Source organism: Phaenicophaeus curvirostris, chromosome 12 (genome assembly GCF_032191515.1).
Source record: "Phaenicophaeus curvirostris isolate KB17595 chromosome 12, BPBGC_Pcur_1.0, whole genome shotgun sequence".
Lineage (NCBI taxonomy): Eukaryota > Metazoa > Chordata > Aves > Cuculiformes > Cuculidae > Phaenicophaeus > Phaenicophaeus curvirostris.
Genome location: NC_091403.1, coordinates 20003670 through 20022193, shown reverse-complemented (window position 1 = coordinate 20022193; position 18524 = coordinate 20003670). Strand labels below are relative to the sequence as shown.

The following is an 18524-nucleotide window of genomic DNA, read 5'->3' as shown; positions in this document are numbered from 1 at the left end:
TGTCCCTCAAGTGAGCAACACAAGAAGAGCTTGAGACAGCAGGAAAAGCTCATTTTGCAGAAAAACTCTCAAGGAGCTTTCTGTCGAAGGTTAGAAAAGCACCAGCACAAAGCTGAGGACCGGTGGTGAAAGGAGAAGAGCTGGGAGGACATGGGGACGTTTAAGTGGACCCGGGAAAGATGGTTTCAGAGGGATGGAAAAAGGAGCTCACCAAGAGTGAGGGAGCCTGTGAGGGACCAGTGGAGGTTTTGGGGGTGTCATGGAGGTGGAGAAGTCATGGGAACTCTGGGCAGCAGGAGGGTATCACAGTTAGGTTTGTCTAAATGGGATTGTAGGAATTTCATGAGGTTAGTGAAAATGGATAGGGGATCTCAGGTGGGGGAAGGCAGGGAAGGGGCTGAGGACCACACACAGACGGGGGAGCTGGGCTCCATCAGAAATGGTGCCAAAGAGAGTCAGCTAGTATTTCCATGACCGTAACACCTCCTCAATGCTGCATCCTTCTTTCACAACCCTGTGGAGCAGCAAAACCACCCATCCACCTAAGGGAAGGTGAGCTAGGACCTACACGGGGCACAACATGGGCCAAGCAACAGCCTTACCAGCTGGGTGCAGCCCTGCAGCCAGGCAAGCAGAGCATGGTGGTGGCAGCAGTGGGGCCTGCCAACAGTCCAGGTGTCACCAGGCAAAAACAGGGCACCGAGATAAGTCCAAGATCAGTCTGGGAAAGCCTAGGAGCAGATGTACCTTCAGGAAGGCTCAGGAAAATAGCAGCTGCCCACGCCTCAACTTAAATGGCGGTCCTGGAGCAATGGGTCATGGATAGAGGTCCCAAGTGAGGCTTATTGGAGCAATTAAAGCCTGTTGGTGCCTTCAGGTTTCTGGCAATCCTCACATGTCCCTTGTTTTCCCTACGGAAAAGAAGGCGGAACCCCAGCTGAGCACAACAGCACATGCTAGGCTGCTGCCTCATGATTCTCCTGACTCCAATGCCATTGCTCCAGGATGTTGACCCTTCTCTGTTTCCATTCACATCTCACAGCAAGAAGAGACATTAAGAATGCCTGTATTCTATATTCCAACCTGCATTGGATCTCTGGGAAAATGGCTTATGTCATTCCTTGTGCTCCAGTTTCCCTTTGCTTGTGTCGAGGCTGCTGGTCTACATGAAGCCTCCATGGTCTTGAGCGGGGTTTGTTGCTTTTCGTGGTGCAAACCTCCTGTCAGCCACTGTCACTGTTTTTCTGACAGCATCAATTGATTCCATATCTCTGGCCTTTTTGTCAAATAGCTTCACAGTATTAAAATGGCAGAGGAAAAAAAAAAAAAAGAGACAGTTTGTTGCTGTCTTGCATCAGGCAATGTCAGCAGCATTGGCAGGGCTGCGCTTCCCGGCGCGTGAGACTGAAATGCAAAGTGCCCTGGCCTGAAGCGAATCCTTATTTCAGTCTGAGGAGGGTGGCGTGTTCGCTACACTCGTGGAAAGCATCGTGTTCATAGCTTTCAGTTGAAATGTTCAGGCTTGTCTATGGATTCTGTTGTTGTTGCTATTTTAGGGGACCTGATGTATCTGGGGGATGACTCAGAGAAATTCATCTGTAGCTGGCCGGCACTAATCAGAGTAAGAGTCTGATTTGGGAATGCATCGTAACGTAAGAAAACTGCTTAAGCGGTGCTTAACTTTGGAGCTCAGCTGAAAGAAACTGGCTGACATGCTGTCGTGCACTGGGCATAGGGCAGCAGGAGCCAGAGGATGCTGATGATTTTCAGTAGACCAACTCATGGTCTTGGAGCATATTCCCAGGGCAATGTATCCATCTGGCAAGGCTGGCCTCCTCTGGGCTAGATCAGAGGGAACAAGCAGGGAGGAAATGGGGAGAGACAAGATTCAGAGCTTACCTGTCATCCCCAGCTCAGCTTGCCCTCACCTGGATCGTGGGCCCTGCAGCATGGATGTACTGGCTTAGAAGCGTTTTAAAGTAGGGGCATGGGGCTAAGCTGGGGTCTGAGAACATTGCACAGCCCCTGCTGGGCCATGCCCGTTGTAGAAGTGCCTGCAAACCCTTCTTGTCATCTCTTCCATTGTAAGAGCTGGAAGCCAAATTGCTGCAGACTGCAGGAAAACTGTCCTGCTCCAAGGCTCTGCTGAATTACCTGCTTACAACCAAGACTGGAATCCAAATTCATTGTTCTGACATAAATCGTTATAAAAACAGGCCAGCATCACAACTGGTTCTTTCTGGTTTGTTCCCCTTTGGGGCATGAGGGTGACCTTTGGGCAGTCAGCACAGTTCCTTGTTCCACAGCATTTTTTTAAGGCATAAACCCATCTATTATGCTGCCTGATTCCCTGTCACGTGTGCTGCATCTGCATTTAAACAGGAGGGTGTTTTGCATACAGATTCCTCTGCTCTGTTATGGAAGGGTTCATGGAAACCCTCACAGAGCACTCCCATGAGTTTCCTCTTTGTTTCGCTCCATAAGACAAATGCTATCTGAGCACAGTTGCTCCTGAATGAAGCCAGCTCCCAGGTCAAGGGACCAGCTGGTAGTGTGGCTGGAAGAGGGCTTTGGAAAACACAGATCGCATTCTGGAAATGCCTGTAGACCTCTGACCTTAATTTTGATGTCTCAGAAGCTTTCTGGGCAAACTTACTCTCTGTGTTTGCTTGTTTGCCTCCCCTTTCATCCTTGATAAAATTATGGTATTTGGATTGCGGCCGTGAGGGTTGCAGCCATGCATTTGTGGTCGGTGGTCCGCAGGGAGTGAGGGTCGGCATGAGCTGGGTCTTTGTAGGTGTGGACCCTCCTGCTGCATCTCTATCTCCATTATTTTGGGGAGGATATTGCTCAGGATGGTGTCAAGCAGGTGCTGGGAGGGAGCAAGCCATCTGCACGACTTGGTGCTAATGGATCTGCCATTGCAGCTCGTGGCTGCTCTGTGCGGATGGAACGTATGCCTGCTGGACATGGGATGACAAGGACGTGTTTCCTCCTTCAGGGTGACATCGCGTTTCTCAGTGCGACTCCTCTGAAGTTCGCTGTGGACGTGGGCACACCAAGTGGCAGCGCAGGCCTCCAGCCTTGCTGTGCTGCGACCTGCGCTGGGGCTTTCTACCAACACCAAGCCGAATGTTGTAGGAAAGTGGGAAAGTCTTACAGCCTCTCCCTGCTCTGCCAGAGATACCTGTCCCCGAGGGGGTGATGGGATGGAAGCAGTGTCCCTCTGAGTCCCCAGACTGCTGAGTGTGAGCTGGAGAGGCCGAGGCAGCAGCACTCATTTCATCAAGTAGAGAGGTGCTCACATTTAAACACCCAAAAAAAGCCAGGAGAGAGGATTGCAGATGCTTTAGCACAAATATGAAGAAGATTCTAAACAAGAGAAGACCCTGAATTCACATCCAGTGTATATTCACCAGCCAGATCCTTCTCTAACAGCTCAGCCCCTGAGGAATATCCATGATTTCCAGGGCTGAAGCAAGCTGTTCTATAGCATGCTGCTTTTAGAGCCACAAGCACGTATCCCAGCACTTTTCAAAGCACAGGATGACTCGTTTTCACATCTCTACATTTCCACCTTGACCACCGCGTGTCACGCTAGATGCTGCCGTGAAACGGTTTAGCAGATGCACATGGTAAATGAATTTCTCAGCACAGATGGAGTTGAGCAGAAGGGACCTCTTCAGATGGGAGAGCACGTGGAAGGGGAGCGGGACCTGGGAGAGTCAGAGCTAGCAGGCAGGAGCGGGTCTTAGCGAGGAGGAATTTTTCAACAATTATGAACTTCAAAGCAGAATTTAAGGCAAAAAGCTTGAGATGAGATGTAATAATCAGCCTGAAGGATTTGGGTTCCTGACTCAAGCTCAGCCTGGCAGTATTTGCCCTATTGGTATTATTTGCAAAGCCTTTTTTCCTCTGGATTATCTCCAGCTCGCACAGCTTTGGTGGGGCTGAACAAATGGTGGCGATCTGAGTGACATCTCATCCCACACTTGCAGCTGAGGTTGTTAATGAGTGCACAGGCAGCCAAAAATGCACCTAAGGCATCAAGAAATCTCCCAAGTGCAGGATTTCCATGTGCCCCAGGTGATGGAGGAGAAGGGCTTTTTCCGGAGATCCTGCCCAGATCAAGCAGCAGTAGAGCAGAAGGGGGGCTGAGTGAGATGGGAGGTTCACCCCAAATCTGCAGGTGAACCTCTCGGGGCAAGACCCCATTGGTTGTTGGGGCACCAGCACTTTTGGCAGCACTTTGGTACAGTGAAGCGGGGCTTTGTCGCGGGGAGATGCTGTGAGTTATTGTGGAGGTTCAATATTTGTGGCTGCCGTCCCCAGCTGCTCCCAGTCACGGTCATGAGGGTGAGCTGGAATCAGAGTGGATGTGCGGTGTCAAACTCCTCCTGCACAGAGGCCCTGCTCCTGTAAATCCCATAAGCAGGCGCTTAACTTCGTGGAGCAAGGTGATTTCAATGCAATGTTTTATTCTTGTCAGCTTCAGTGTTAACAGTTACTACAATCACTTGGGTAATTAAGCTCTTGCAAGAATAAAATGAAAAAGCACCAGGTGCCTATGGAGACCTAAATCATTTTCCAGAGTGGGTAGGAGAGTGGTTCTCAGAGTCCTAAAATTCCCAGAGGCAGCGCAGATCCCCTCAGGATGAGCTGAAAGCAGGCAGCCCTGCTTTTCTCAGGTACCTTTTGCCAACCATCTATAAGAAGCTGGTGGCTTCCCAGGGCTCCATACGTGACGTAACGAAATGAAGACCTTTTGCAAAAGGCTAAAATTTCATACCAAAAGTGGTTTTGAGAAGTGTTTGTGTTTTAACTAAGGAGTAACCGGCAGCAAAGCGCCGATCCCTGTCTAGGTGTGGAAAAAGATAAGTCTGGGACCATTGGAGGAGAACCACCTTCCCTTGTCTGCGGCATAGCACAGGGAAGATGCTATCACTGTTTATTAATGTTTACTGGGATTATATGAGAAAGGGAAACGGTCAAGTGCCCACGTAGGTTTAAATATGTTTCTAGATGGCTGCACTCCGTGCTGCTGACGGATGGCTCTTCACCTTGGGTGCTGAAAGGCTGTGCAAGGTGATGACTTTCGCCTGATGCCTGAGCTCATCTTGCAGGGCTTTGCAGCAGGGCCCTGGGCTCAGAGGCTCTGCAGCCTCAGCGAGGTCTGGGAGAGGGCAGCAGGGAGTCACCGGCATGTGGGACTGGAGGGCATAACCAGGTTACCAACCACACTGCTCAGCCCGGCTGGAAGTCACCTCTGCCAAGGGCTGGACCCCATTCAGTGTCCAAGCACAGGCTGTGGGATGCTACAGAGCTTCCATAAACCTGAACCCTGCTGCCTGGCCAACACCTCGGGGCCAGTGGAGAGGAGCTGGGCATGTCACCCACTGGCCAGGATAGTGCTAGTCCAGAGCCCTGGGGGTGACACCCTGTGCCCCTCAAGGACAAAGCCTGAGCAAGGACCTGGGGTGACCCATGGAGCCCCAGGGCTTGGATGGGAGATGGGACTGGCCTGGCAAAGAAATATGTGGCTAGTAAGTCCAGGGTGGAATAAAGCCAGGGCTGTTTGTATTTATGTAGGGCAGGATGATTAATGCCCCGTCCTTTGCCATTCCAAATAAGTAAGGTAATTAAGGAACTGGCTTTATTTACTAGGTAGCTTGGTGTGAGGCAACACGTGTGCCCAGCCCATGCTCCCCGGTGCCACTCCTGACCCTGGCAGAGCAGAGCCTGGGGACTGCGGGCTGTCCCCAGCTGTGTGATGAGGATGGATTTGCATAGCAACTGTTCGGAGAGGACAGACGGCAGTCATGTCTGTAGTGAGATCACTGGAAGCGGCTGTAATGACATGAACTGCCTGGAAATGATTTTCAGAGCAGCTTGTGCATCTGAAGATGCAGACTGGTACTCAGAGAGGTTTCTAGAAGCATCTACCCAGGATGTCAGACACTTAATCTGCTACGATCCCCAAGGGCACCAACCTGCGTCACCCTGAGCTTAAACCCCTGTTGTTGCGGCCATCATTACGCTTTCTGCGCTCCAGCAGAAAATAAACACTCCTTTGAGGCAGCTTCTAATTTTCTGCCTGTTTCACAAGCTATTTGTATCGAAAGAGGAGCAGGAAGCAGGATCCTGCTGTGCCGGGTGGTGACTCTTGCCCCAGCGAGCTGACGAAGCTCGTCACACCTACGCCGCATACCGCCAGGCTGAGTACCCCTGCCCTCCGGGTACGGGAGCATCTTCATCTGGAACTGAATAATGTTACTGCATCAAAACAGCTCCACTTCATCCAGGGCAGAAAGGATTCCTGGCGTGTGAGGAATTGGAGGAATAGTGCTAGTGGAGAAGATGGTCCTGAAGCCCTCCTGGGCTGTGCTGGCTTCTCACATCCACTGTGAATAGCAGTGAGGGCTTGGTATCAGCTGGCTCTCCTCTGGGCCAGGCTGCAGCCTTGTTTCCAAGCCAACCAGAGTCCCTTGTGCTCCCCAAATGGCTGCGAACAATAAGCTCGATTCGCCTCCCCCATACCAGGCCAGGCAGGGCTGATGCTGGAAGCAGCGGTGCCGCGGTGGCAGGGAAAACTGAGGAGGAGGGTGCTCAGCCCCTGCAGTACCGTGATCCCTGCCCTGCCCTGCCTTTGCCCAATGACTTGGTGTCCAGGCAAGAGGTACCAGCAGGGACCAAGGAACAGTGCTGGCGCCAGGCCCCTGCCGTCTGCCAGAGGCAAAAGGTCTGCGTGTTCTGGTACGAAGCCACTCATGTGTGTTCTTCCCCCTGCAAAATATCAAATTGGCAAGGAACAAAGGGACTCGCATCTGGCACTGCTGAGAGCAGCCGAGCATCATCATCTCCAGAGGCAGCGCTGGAGTGCAGGGACGCCACCAACACAGCCTGGTCCCCTCCTGGGACAGCAGCCATGTGTTCACCCCCATCCCACATCAGCTTCTGCCTGGAGAGTCCCTGTGCAACTTTCATGGAATCATAGAATAGTTTGGGTTGGAGGGGACCTTAAAGATCATCTAGTTCCAACCCCTGGTGATGGGCAGGGACAGCTGCCTCTGGATCAGGCTGCCCAGAGCCCCATCCAACCTGGCCTTGAACGCCTTCAGGGATGGGGCAGCCACAGCTTCCCTGGGCAACCTGTTCCAGTGCCTCACCACCCTCATAGTGAAGAAATTCTTATGTCTAGTCTAAATTTGCCCCTGTCCAGTTTACACCCACTGTCTCTTGTCCTGTCACTCCAAGCCTTTGTGAACAGTCCCTCCCCAGCTTTCTTCTAGCCCCTTCAGCTACTGGAAGGGGCTATAAGGTCTCTATAAGTCACTATAAGGTCTCCTCAAAGCCTTCTCTTCTCCAGGCTGAACAACCCGAACTCTCCCAGCCTGTCCTCAGAGCAAAGGTGCTCCAGCCCTTGGATCATCCTTGTAGCCTCCTCTGGACCCGTTCTAACAGCTCCACATCCTTCCTGTGTTGAGGATTCCAGAACTGGACATAATACTCTGGGTGAGGTCTCACGAGAGAGGAATAGAGGACAGAATCCCCTCCCTCACCCTGGCCATGCTTCTTCTATGTTCAGTTCTGGGCCCCTCACCACAAGAAGGATGTTGAGGCTCTGGAGCGAGTCCAGAGAAGAGCAACAAAGCTGGTGAGGGGGCTGGAGAACAGGCCTTATGAGGAACGGCTGAGAGAGCTGGGGGTGTTTAGCCTGGAGAAGAGGAGGCTGAGGGGAGACCTCATTGCTCTCTACAACTACCTGAGAGGAGGTTGTGGAGAGGAGGGAGCTGGGCTCTTCTCCCAAGTGACAGGGGACAGGACAAGAGGGAATGGCCTCAAGCTCCGCCAGGGGAGGTTTACACTGAACATTAGCCAAAAATTCTTCACAGAAAGGGTCATTGGTCCCTGTCCGAGGCTGCCCAGGGAGGGGGTTGAGTCACCTTCCCTGGAGGGTTTTAAGGGACGGGTGGACGAGGTGCTGAGGGACATGGTTTAGTGTTTGATAGGAATGGTTGGACTCGATGATCCGGTGGGTCCTTTCCAACCTGGTGATTCTATGATTCTATCATTCTGATCGTTGGCCTTTGGGCTGCGAGTGCCCATCACCGGCTCCCGTCGAGCTTCTCAATTTTACTCTGGTTTTGAGGCAGAACAACCTATTTTCCCTCCCATCGCCCTCGCAAGCTGCTCCCCCCAGGTGCTGAGGGCCCCCCGCGCGGCGGGCTCCGCGCTGCCGCACTCATCATGGCGCCGCGCCACGCCCAAGCCGGCGCCGCGCCACGCTCAGCATGGCCACCCCGCCGCATTCACTATGGCGCCGCGCGCCACACTCAAGATGGCGCCCGGGGTGGGGGGCGCGGCGCGGCCGGGTTGGGGGGTGTGGGTGGGGGGTGCGCTCAAGATGGCGGCCGTCGAGCGGAGGGAGGGAGGGAGGGGGCGGTCGGTTGGCGCGCATGCGCGTCGCCGTCACGTGACGCGGCCGTGGTGACGCGGAGCGTGCGCGGCGCGCAGTGACGGAGCGCGGCGGCCGCGTCCCTTTGTTGGCGGCGGGTGAGGCGCGGCGGGGCCGGGGCCGGCGGGGCCGCGGGAGCCGCCGCCGCTGCTGCTCTGCTGCTCCCCACCCCCCTCACCGCCTCGCCATGGACTCAGACGAGGGCTACAACTACGAGTTCGACGAGGACGAGGAGTGCAGCGAGGACAGCGGCGCGGAGGAGGACGAGGAGGATGAGGAGGAGGACGAGCCCGACGACAACCTGGACCTGGGCGAGGTGGAGCTGGTGGAGCCCGGGCTGCGCGGCGGCGGAGAGCGAGAGGGGCTGCTGGGCGGCGAGACCGGCGGGCTGGGCCCGGGCCCCGGCGGGCTGGGCGGCGGGCCGGGCCCCGGCGGCGGCGGCGGCCCCGAGCAGGACGAGGATTACCGCTACGAGGTGCTCACGGCCGAGCAGATCCTGCAGCACATGGTGGAGTGCATCCGCGAGGTCAACGAGGTTATCCAGGTGCGGGGGCCGCCGCCGGGGCGCGGGGGGAGGTCGCTGATCGAGCGACCCGGCCGGTAACGGAGCCCCCGCCCGCCGCGAGGGAGCCCCCTCGGCACCCCCTGCCCGGGGGATCCTCTCCCGTGGTGCCCCCTGTCCGAGGGGAGGGCTCCCCCGTCCTCGGCACCCCCTTCCCAGGGGGGTTCCTCTCCGAACCCCATCCTCGTTCCCTGTTTCGGGAGGATCCTCTCCCCATAGCGCCCTTTGTCCTCTGGGGGAACCCCCCCCCAGTACCTCATCCTCGGCACCCCCTGTCTCAGGGGGATCCCATCTGTACCCCATCCTCAGCACCTCCTGCATTGGGAGAACCCCCATACGCATCCTTAGCACCCCCTGTCTTAAGGGGATCCCCCTGTACCCCATCCCTGGCACCCCCTGTCTGGGGAGGATCCCCCCATATTTATCCTCAGCACCCCCTGTCTCAAGGGGATCCCCTCCCCATGGCAACCCTTGTCCCTGCGGGGGAACCTCCCCTCCTCCATCCTCTGCACCCCATGTCCCGAGGGGTAACCCCCCCCACCCCCGCTCAGAGGGGATCCCCCCTCACACCTGGAAGAAGCCTGTGGGTGAAGGGGCTCCTTGGCCCCCCTTCTGCTGGGAGCATCGGGAAAGTGCTTGCTTTGGAGAGGGCTCCTCTTTGTGTGTTTTCCCTCCTGTCTCTCTGGCCTCACACCAGCTCAGGGGGCTGAGGGGGCTGAGCGCTCCTTGGGGAGCGGAGTGGCAGGCTGGGAGGCCTCCCTGCACCTCGCTGGTGCTGTCACTGTTGCCCTCCCCATTCCTCTGCTCTGGAGCTGAGCCCAGGCAGGTTTGTTCCCAACACAGACTGGGGGGATGCGAGCAATTGCCTCAAACCTGTAGCTTCTCCCATACTTTTTTAGCACTCTGCTTTAAATACGTGGCTGAGTTCAAAACACCGTTTACTTCACTGTCTTTAGATGAAAATACTTGAGTCTTATCTGTTGGCTCTTGAGCTTTTGGAAAAAAATCAAGCCACTGAAGCAGTCTGGCATCCCGTTCCCTATGTTTATGGCAAGCTTTTGCACAAGCTTACCAGAAAGTTTTCTGATGCTGTTCACTCTTTCTGCAGGTGACCAGAGTGTGTGGCTTTTCTGTTGTTCCCATTTGTTTGATATTATTCAGAGTGAGAGCGAGTAAATAGGAAATAGGGATAGTGTGAGAAGATGAAATCTGTGGATATTAAATACTGAAGGACACAGCACCCTGAAAGCAGTTGTTTTGCTTCTTGTATGTACTTCAGCATTGGGGAATCCCTTTAAATAGGAGATGCTTCAGCTTTTGGCCAGCTATTCTGTGCTCTGAAGTGGGACAGTTTTAAAATATTCCTTTATGAGCTATGGATCCACTGTAGTTTATATGGACCTTGATCAAATGACCACACAAGTATTTGTGTACTAACTTAGAAAAGAACTTTTTTCAAGTCAAATTCAAGTTTATAACTTTCTTAATGGTGCTGTAGGCGTAAAGCTGAATAAAGAAGTCTCTCTAGATTAGCAGGTTACCTTGCAGTTAAAGAAGATCTCATGGTTAAGTAGGGATGTTTCTTTGTTACCAGTTATTGATCCTAATGTAGAGGGAGAAACAAGTGGCAAGTAGACACACAATTAGTAACTTAAAGTTTTTGCTATTGGAAATGATGGTTAAAATGGTGAGTCTGTATTTAATAACCACACTGTATGGAACAGATTCTACTGTTTGTCCTGTCTTTGCATAAGCAAAGTGGTGGAAATGTTCCTGCCAGTGAGGAGTCGGGTGTATTCCTGCATGTGGATTTTCCAGACCCGGCCAGCTTGGGGGTCTCACCTACATGTTCTTCATGAACTGATGTCTTAGACAGAGTCCTGGTTTCTGGTCTGTGTTTTTTCACCCCCCTCTTATACCGCCCTTGAGCTGCACAACTTGTGTGCTGGACCACTGGGTTGGTATAAGTTGGAGGAGTCTCTCTCCTGCTCTGATACCAGACTGGTGGAGGGAGGTCTGAGCCCCCGATGGACTTGGCTGCGCCTCGCAAACACCTGCACGGAAGCACTGTGAGTGCTGCTTATGCTGTAGTTTGTTGTTGTGTTCGCAGTGGTTATTCCTGGTTTAGCAGACCAAAGTGCAGAAAGCAAGTTTGTTTAGAACGTGGTGGCTAAACCCGGGACCTAAATAAAATCAGCTTAAGGCCTTGGATGTGTCAGAAGAGGGTAGAACAACATTTGGTTGCTCAGAGTTGCTTTTAAATGCCAGCTTACTGCCATTAGATGTCTAGTCTGTTCACAGCTAAGTGATCCAAGTTCAGTTGGTGCTTTGGTATTTGCTCATCCTCGCTTCTGTTGCTGGTGATGAAATCTTCCAGAGCTCTGTTCTGTTTATTTCCTCGCTTTTGGCGCCCAACCAGGATCGCTGCTGCTGCTGCTGCTTTTCTGGTTCAGTAAACCTTTTCTGGAGTCTCATTGGCTCAGGATCCTGCTGCGGAGCCTCAGTTGCAATGCTGTGATTCACTTGTTCCGGTTGAGTACTGGATGGCTTTGTGCTCCGTGTATCTCATTGAGTTCCTGGTTTCAAACGGTGATGTTTTAGTTACGTTTTGTAGTGCTTGGGAACCTGTTTGTTAAAGCAAGGATGTAATGCAGGGGTATCCTACACCTGGAAACCTCCACTGTGGATCTGATACCCTCTCACTGGGGTTACCACCCATTTCAGGCCAGAAACAAGTTATAAATAGGGCTTTGTGTTTCAGTCGATCATCTCTGCAGTGGCAGTGAAAGGAAGAGGTATCGGTGAGCCATGAAGTGTCTATGGGGGTGTCTGGCCCGTGGCAGCTATAACTGTATTCAACAGCCTTATCCACATTAAAACCCTTCAGGTGAGCAGTCTGTTAGCCGATAGCACTACTGGTTGAGGGGACTGACTTAAACTTGTTCTCCCATCCATTTAGTTGTTTCCAAACACAAAGTCTCAGGACAGGGATTTGCTCTGATGAAGCAGTAGCTAGGTTGTGGTGAGCTTTCTGGCTGCAACACCTCTAACTCATTCCGTAGAGTTTAATGGGCTTTTGAAGGCAGCCGCTCGGCATGGAGCTGTAACTTTTTTTATTGCTTGGCCTTCTAAGACCACTGAATTTGCAATGAACGAGGGAGGTTTCAGAACAGCTTAAATATTCAGAATATGTTGCATTTGTTCTTTCTTGTCTGAGCGTAAGCAGGATTTTAGGTGTTTAATGATGTTTTTTGCAAAGTGTTTAGCATTTATGCTCGTAATCTGGTTTGACTTGACACTGCAGAACGAGAATTCCTCTTCCTCTCTGAATGCAAAAATAGGGGTATGAATAAGTCCCTTAACCTCCTGCTGTCAATTGGCTGAGACTTTTAAACCCCACCTTAGACCAGAGTCTCGCTTCCATGAAATCACTATGATTGTGTGGAGTAGGCAGTCATTGGATGTGTTGTTTTGAATTCTAGTTGTCAAAGTAAACAGGTAGATTTCTGGTGGTTTTCCAGCTGCTCTCAGGATAACTTTGTGAACTACTGTACAAACCTTGACACAGAGGTGGTGTTGAACAGAAGGCTTTCTCCTCTCAGAATCACAGAATCACTATGTTGGAAAAGACCTCCAGGATCAAGTCCAACCATTCCTAACAACCACTAAACCATGCCCCTCGGCACCTCATCCACGTGTCTTTTAAACCCCTCCAGGGAAGGTGACTCAACCCCCTCCCTGGGCAGCCTCTGCCAGTGCCCAATGACCCTTTCTGTGAAAAACTTTTTTCTGATGCTCAGCCTGAACCTCTCAAAGGCGTTTTCCCACAGTTAGCTATGTTCCCATATTCTTTCTTTCTGAACTTTTGTCCAAATAATTTGCTGCCATTGTTATGTCTTTATTTCATATTGGATTGCTGTTTCCATCTTTGCTCTAGATTTTCTGAAAAGGAACTTGAAAAGTGTTTTGCAGAGCATATTTATCTCTACTCTGAATAGAGCACCTGATGATGTGTGTGTCTCTGGTCTTGCTTGGCCCAGTGTTCTCCTGGCCTTGTTGCAAGCCTGCGTGGTTTCATTTTTTCTGAGTTGGGTTCATTTCCCCTTTTTGGTCACCTTTTTCTGGAGCATTCCGATGACATCACTGTGATGTCACTGACCACATTAATTCTTTCTGGACTTTATAATGATGAGGCACTGGAAATACTGGGATGACGCATTGAGGTGAACCATAGAATCACTAGGTTGGAAAAGGCCTTTGAGATCGTCAAGCCCAACCGGACCTGTGCACGACTAAACCTACCCGTCTTTTGAACACCTCTGGGTATAGTGACTCAACCACCTCCCTGGGCAGCCTCTGGCAGTGCCCAATAACCCTTTCAGTGAAGAAATTTTTCATAATATCCAATCTAACCCTCCCCGGGTGCATCTTGAGGCCATTCCCTCCCATCCTATCACTTGGGGGAAGGACCAACACCCACCTTGCTACAACTTCCTTTCGGGAGCGTCTCTGCCAGCTCACTTATACACTTGGGTGGATTCCTTCTGGCCCCATAGACTTGTGAATGTCTGATTGGCCAAGCAAGTCTCTAACCATTTCCTCTTGGATCATGGGGCCTTTGTTCTGCTCTTCCTCCTTGTCTTCTGGCTCTGACGCTGAGTACCCAGAGAATATCTTGCCTTACTGTTAAAGACTGAGGCAAAGAAGGCATTGAGTACCTCAGCCTTGTCCTCATCCTTCATCCTTTGTCGCTATTATTAAAGGATGGCAACTCTCCTTGGCCCTCCTTTTGTTGTTCGTGTATTTGTAGAAACATTTTTTTATTATCTTTCACAGAATTGGCCAATCTAGGTTCCAGTTGGGCTTTAGACCTCCTGATTTTCTCTCTGCGGTGATCTCACTTCATCCTTGTAGTCCTCTTGATGTCTGCGCCTTCTTCCAAAGCTCATATACTTTCCTCTTTTTTTCTGAGATCTACCCAGAGCTCTTTGCTCAGCCAAGCTGTTTTTCTTCCCCGATGGCTCATTTTCCCGCACACAGGGATGACCTGCTCTTGCGCTGCCAGGATTTCCTTCTCGAAGAGCATCCAGCCCTCTTGGGCTCCTTTGCTCTTTATGACTGCCTCCCATGGAACTTTATCAACCAGCCTTCTGAACAGTCCAAAGTTTGCCCTCTGGAAGTCCAAGGGTGGTTGATGTTTAAACCCAAGCACAGAAAAGGGAGTTGAGCCACCTCTTTTTTCCCCACCCTGCAGCAGGGAGTGGGATCCTGGACACAGCCGGGTGTTGTGCTCAACCCCCTGGCTGATTGTGAGCGTTTTGAGCTTTGAACTTGGGTGTCCTGTGGAAGGAGGTGGCCTCACCAGGTCCGACAAGAGTTAGTCTTGCTCAAAATACCCTTTTTGATTGTAGCCTTTGAAACAAGGTTCTTTAGAGCTGAGCAGTAATGTGTAACATGGAGCACTTGTACCACATCTTGGTTTCTCATTTAGGTGAGAAGGCTGAATGACTTCTTTGGAAGTAAGGTCAGGTCTGTACTGGGTAAAAGCTTTGTTGTTAAAGCAAGACGAGAGCCCTGGCTGCTCCTGAGTTATGATACTGTGTATGTTAAATTTGTCAAGAAGCAGCTTTTTCAAGTGGCCGGCATTCCCCCGGAATGCCACAGCTCTGCAGTTAAATCGAGCCCATCGTCACTTGGAAAAGGGCTTTACTTGCTCGGGCGAGGCTCCTGATTCCCAGTTGCATCTGAGGAATTCCAGTGTATTGTAAACTGGTGTAATCCAGTGCTGTTGACAGGATGGTCCAAGTGTCTTGTCCAAAACAGGAATGACTTGCTAGTGAGCACCAGGAATCACTGCTGTTGTACAACGTTGTGCTTAAAACAGTGTTTGATGTTAAAGATGACGTCTTGAAAACTTGGAGTACTTGGAGCTGCTTGGCAAGTATTAGGTAGGAGTCTGTGGGCGGAAGCACTTCAGGTTGATGCTGCTTGCGTTTGGGTCCCCTACGCTGCCTGCACGAGGTGGCTTTGCAAGCCTCTGACTTCCCTTATTGTGTGGTTAGTTACTTGATAATCGTTCTTGTTGGGGCCCTCAATGTTATGATGCTGGAAGGAAATGCTTTGTTAAACTCTATGGTTCTGTCATGTGGCGTTTATAAGGTGTTTCATTATATTATGAATGCATTTAATATTTCCAAGGAATGGAGTAAAACTTCATTGTGACAAAGTGTTCCTGGTATGTGGTGTAAATGATTACTACGAAGCTTTGGGAGGTGCTATGGGATGTGTTTGCTGGCTGCCAGGGCAGGTAATTTTGAATGGAATAGAAGTTTTTTTATAATTTTAATTTTTGGCATTACCAGGTAGAAGAGCCTTGTTTTATCGGTTAGGTCTCCGGAGTAATTTAAACTTTGTACTTTGGTGACCCATTTGCTTAAAGCTTTAGATTTTTGTTTCTGTTAGGCCAAATGTAAATCTCATGGCTGGCCATGATTAAAAATAAATTGCTGCTGGTTTCTTTTGTCTCAACCTAATTTTGCAGAAATCACAACCAGGCAGCCTATTCTCAGGGGCCTCGTGGATGCAGATGGGGACTGGCACAGAGGCGGGATGCTTTCAAAGCGAAACTGAAAACACTCTTTGTTTTTTAGCTACTCTTAAACATTTGTTTCCAAAAGCAAGAAATTAATAGTAAATACAGTTATTGTTATTTCCTGTGGGTTTGATTTTAGTGAGCAGGACCATGCTTGCCATGCAAAGCAGAGGTGTTTTCTCTGCTGAGAGCTGCAAGCTGCTGTGCCCCAGAGAAGGCCTGATTGGGACTGCGGTGTTAGCGGTGCTTGGTGTGAAACTGCAGCTATTGCTGGCTGTTCAAGCATAATTAAAAATGAAGCCGTAACTTACACTGTTACGCTTATCCCAAGCGCTAAGTCCTTAGTTTTAAACCTTGCATGTGTTAAAGTTCCTAGTAGGCAGTAAAACGTAGAGCTCTGATGCTCTGCGTTTGTGACAGATACAGAAGGGTAGGGCAAGCTATTCAGAAATAATTCACGTCTTACTCAACACTATTTGGTGAGAAATGTTAAACTTAGGTGCATAGCGCACAGAATTTCAGTTTGATGGTCTGTGCTGCTTGTGATTAAAACTGAGACTGGGAAGGCTTCGCATTTGTTCGAAGTGATGCCGTTAACTGATAAATTCAAAGCAGCTCCCTGCACAGCACCTCCTCCAGTGTCTGTGGCACCTGGTGAATTGGTTTCAATTTTCTGTTTTGAAAATAATCTCTCTTCTCCTTTACTCTGTGAATGAGATAAAGTGAACAAGAATGCGGTTCGGCTGCTCGGTGTCAGGTGCAATGGAGTGGTTGAAGGAAGTGATCCCCAAGCCGCGCTCGTGTTATCATAGTAAGTCAAGGGTTTAATACAGAAATCATTTGTAGGAGCCTTTTCTGTCTGGAGGACATAGCTACTTCTTCCTCTGCTTAGGAAAGGCCCTTTTGACCAGTTCAGAATTGGGAAAAGCGTCCTAAATTTGTCACGGGAGCTGTGACTTTCCACGGGAAGTAGCTGAAGACTGAAACTCCTCTCTGTGCCAGTAACTCCTCTGTTCAGGGTCATGCTTCCAGTGGACTTCTAATACTGTTAGAGTTAGAGGGACGTTAAAATATTGGGAGCAATGTTTTCTCTTGTTTGTGGCTGGCTATGCTGTATTATTGGCAGCTGTAAAAAAGGCTTGGAGGATTTTGCATGTGTACAAGCATATAGTGCTGCTGTATTCCATGAGGGCATTCAATAGCTTCAGCACTTGCAAGAAAATTGCAGCTTCGATCATTGTAAAATGCACACAGAGTGTTTGTGGCTACTTGGAATGGCCGCGTGGTGCCTTCGAGTGCAGCCCAGAACACAGATGCCTGTGTGTTGCCAGAGGTCTGCTGTGCTTCTGTAGGATATCGGTGCAGGAGGCTCCAGTGTGCCGAGGAAGTGACTGACTCTGCATGAGCTGGAGAAAAAAAATGAGGTTTTAATTTACTAATGGAAGTTCTGCTCATATTTAAATATCTTCGCCGTCCCAGGCAGGATGTTGAAAACCTTCAGTTTGTCTGGCCTGTATTTGATTCCTTGGCTTGCTCTTAGCTTTTGATCTTGAGCCGCGATAGAAAGGCTGTTGCAATGAATGCTTTGAAAACTGCTGTTTGAGGCATCCTCAGTAGTCGAGTTTCACAAGTAACTTAATTTGGTGTTTGTACTTCACAAGTTGATGGCTTTTTTTTAGAATTTGGAATGTCCATGTAGGGACAGATCCTCTTTCAAAAGAGGCCCTGTGTTTACATAGCGCAGTAATGCTGAGTAGTTATTTTTGGTGTTCAGGGTGAGTTTGCTGTGGTGAATGCTCGAACCACAGCATGTACCTACCACTCTAATACAGCTGTCTGCATCAGGTCTTTCACCTGATTTCAGAGATGCAGAACTTCTGCCAAATTTCAGGTTCAAAGTCCTATATATATATATACACACACCTTCCACAGTATGCAGGTCACTTGGAATAAGGGAGAAGCTAATAGACCATTTAAATACTTTTCAGAAGCACTTGCTGCTTCCCATGGCAGCTGCCTGCTGCTGGAAGTGCTGGCTTCTCCAGATGAGTGTTTTGACAATTTTGAAGCCTTTTACAGTGCCTGTGGTCTTGCCAGCTGGTTTGGGCAGCACTGGAGAGCTGGCGGGACACTGTGGTGGTGGGCGTAGATGCAGCTTGGTGAAGAACAACAGTCCCTGAAAGAACCAGCTTAGGAGGGATGTGTGTATCCCTTTAGAGAAGCGTGGAGCAGATGGCTTACATGTCAAGCACTACTTCTGCGTGACTGTGTTGTGGTGTATCCTGTCCTTGGTGCCAGGCTCTGGCGTGTCAATGTGATGGCGAAAGGTTTTAGTTCTCTGCAGTTACCCTGGGCAAAGGGAGAGGAATCAAATACTGTGAGGAGGGGGTGGAACAGTGGGAGGATCCCAGCCGTCATCTAAGAGTAACTGGGTGGTAGCCTGTGTGCCTACCAAAAACTCTGCTGCTTGGTATTTTCCTGAGCTCTACTGATGGCTTTGAGCTCGTGCTCATTTACTCATACCGGCACATTAAGTTCCTTACTCCCAGCCTTTTCTAAAGCGTTCTTGGTTTTGTATCATCATCAGATAAATCTTTTGCATCCCAGGGCACCATGTGGCACCTCTCATTTCCAGGGACAAGCAGTGCAAGGATCCAGTCTTGGCCATCTGCTTCAAAAATAGGTCTTCTGGGGAAGTTCTTATGGCTGAAATGTGTGTGAAAGAGAAAAGGGTTTTTTATGACTGACTCGATTCTCTGCACGGCTTCCTGGCCTGTGGCACCCTCCGCATTCTGGGACGCTATAAACGTGCCTTTTTGCATGGGGAGGGTTAATTCACAAAAGATCAAGCTTTGATTACTTTGTGATTTGAGGAATTTGGGAGCTAGAAGGGGATAATCCCCACTGCTGGCAAT

The 18524-nt window shown here is 50.4% G+C and overlaps 2 protein-coding genes across 2 annotated transcripts in view; one reads left to right on the top strand and one right to left on the bottom strand.

Moving 5' to 3' along the window:
* Positions 1 to 4325, bottom strand: part of PKM (pyruvate kinase M1/2) — a 74007-nt gene extending 69682 nt beyond the window's left edge. Inside the window, exon 1 of the mRNA XM_069866635.1 lies at positions 4322 to 4325. The gene's annotated coding sequence lies outside the window, so the exon portion shown is untranslated. The remainder of the gene's footprint in view (positions 1 to 4321) is intronic.
* Positions 4326 to 8501: 4176 nt separating this feature from the next.
* Positions 8502 to 18524, top strand: part of ARIH1 (ariadne RBR E3 ubiquitin protein ligase 1) — a 61380-nt gene continuing 51357 nt past the window's right edge. The window contains exon 1 of the mRNA XM_069867057.1: positions 8502 to 8999. Coding sequence (XP_069723158.1) covers positions 8643 to 8999 — 357 coding nt within the window. The 5' untranslated portion in view covers positions 8502 to 8642. The remainder of the gene's footprint in view (positions 9000 to 18524) is intronic.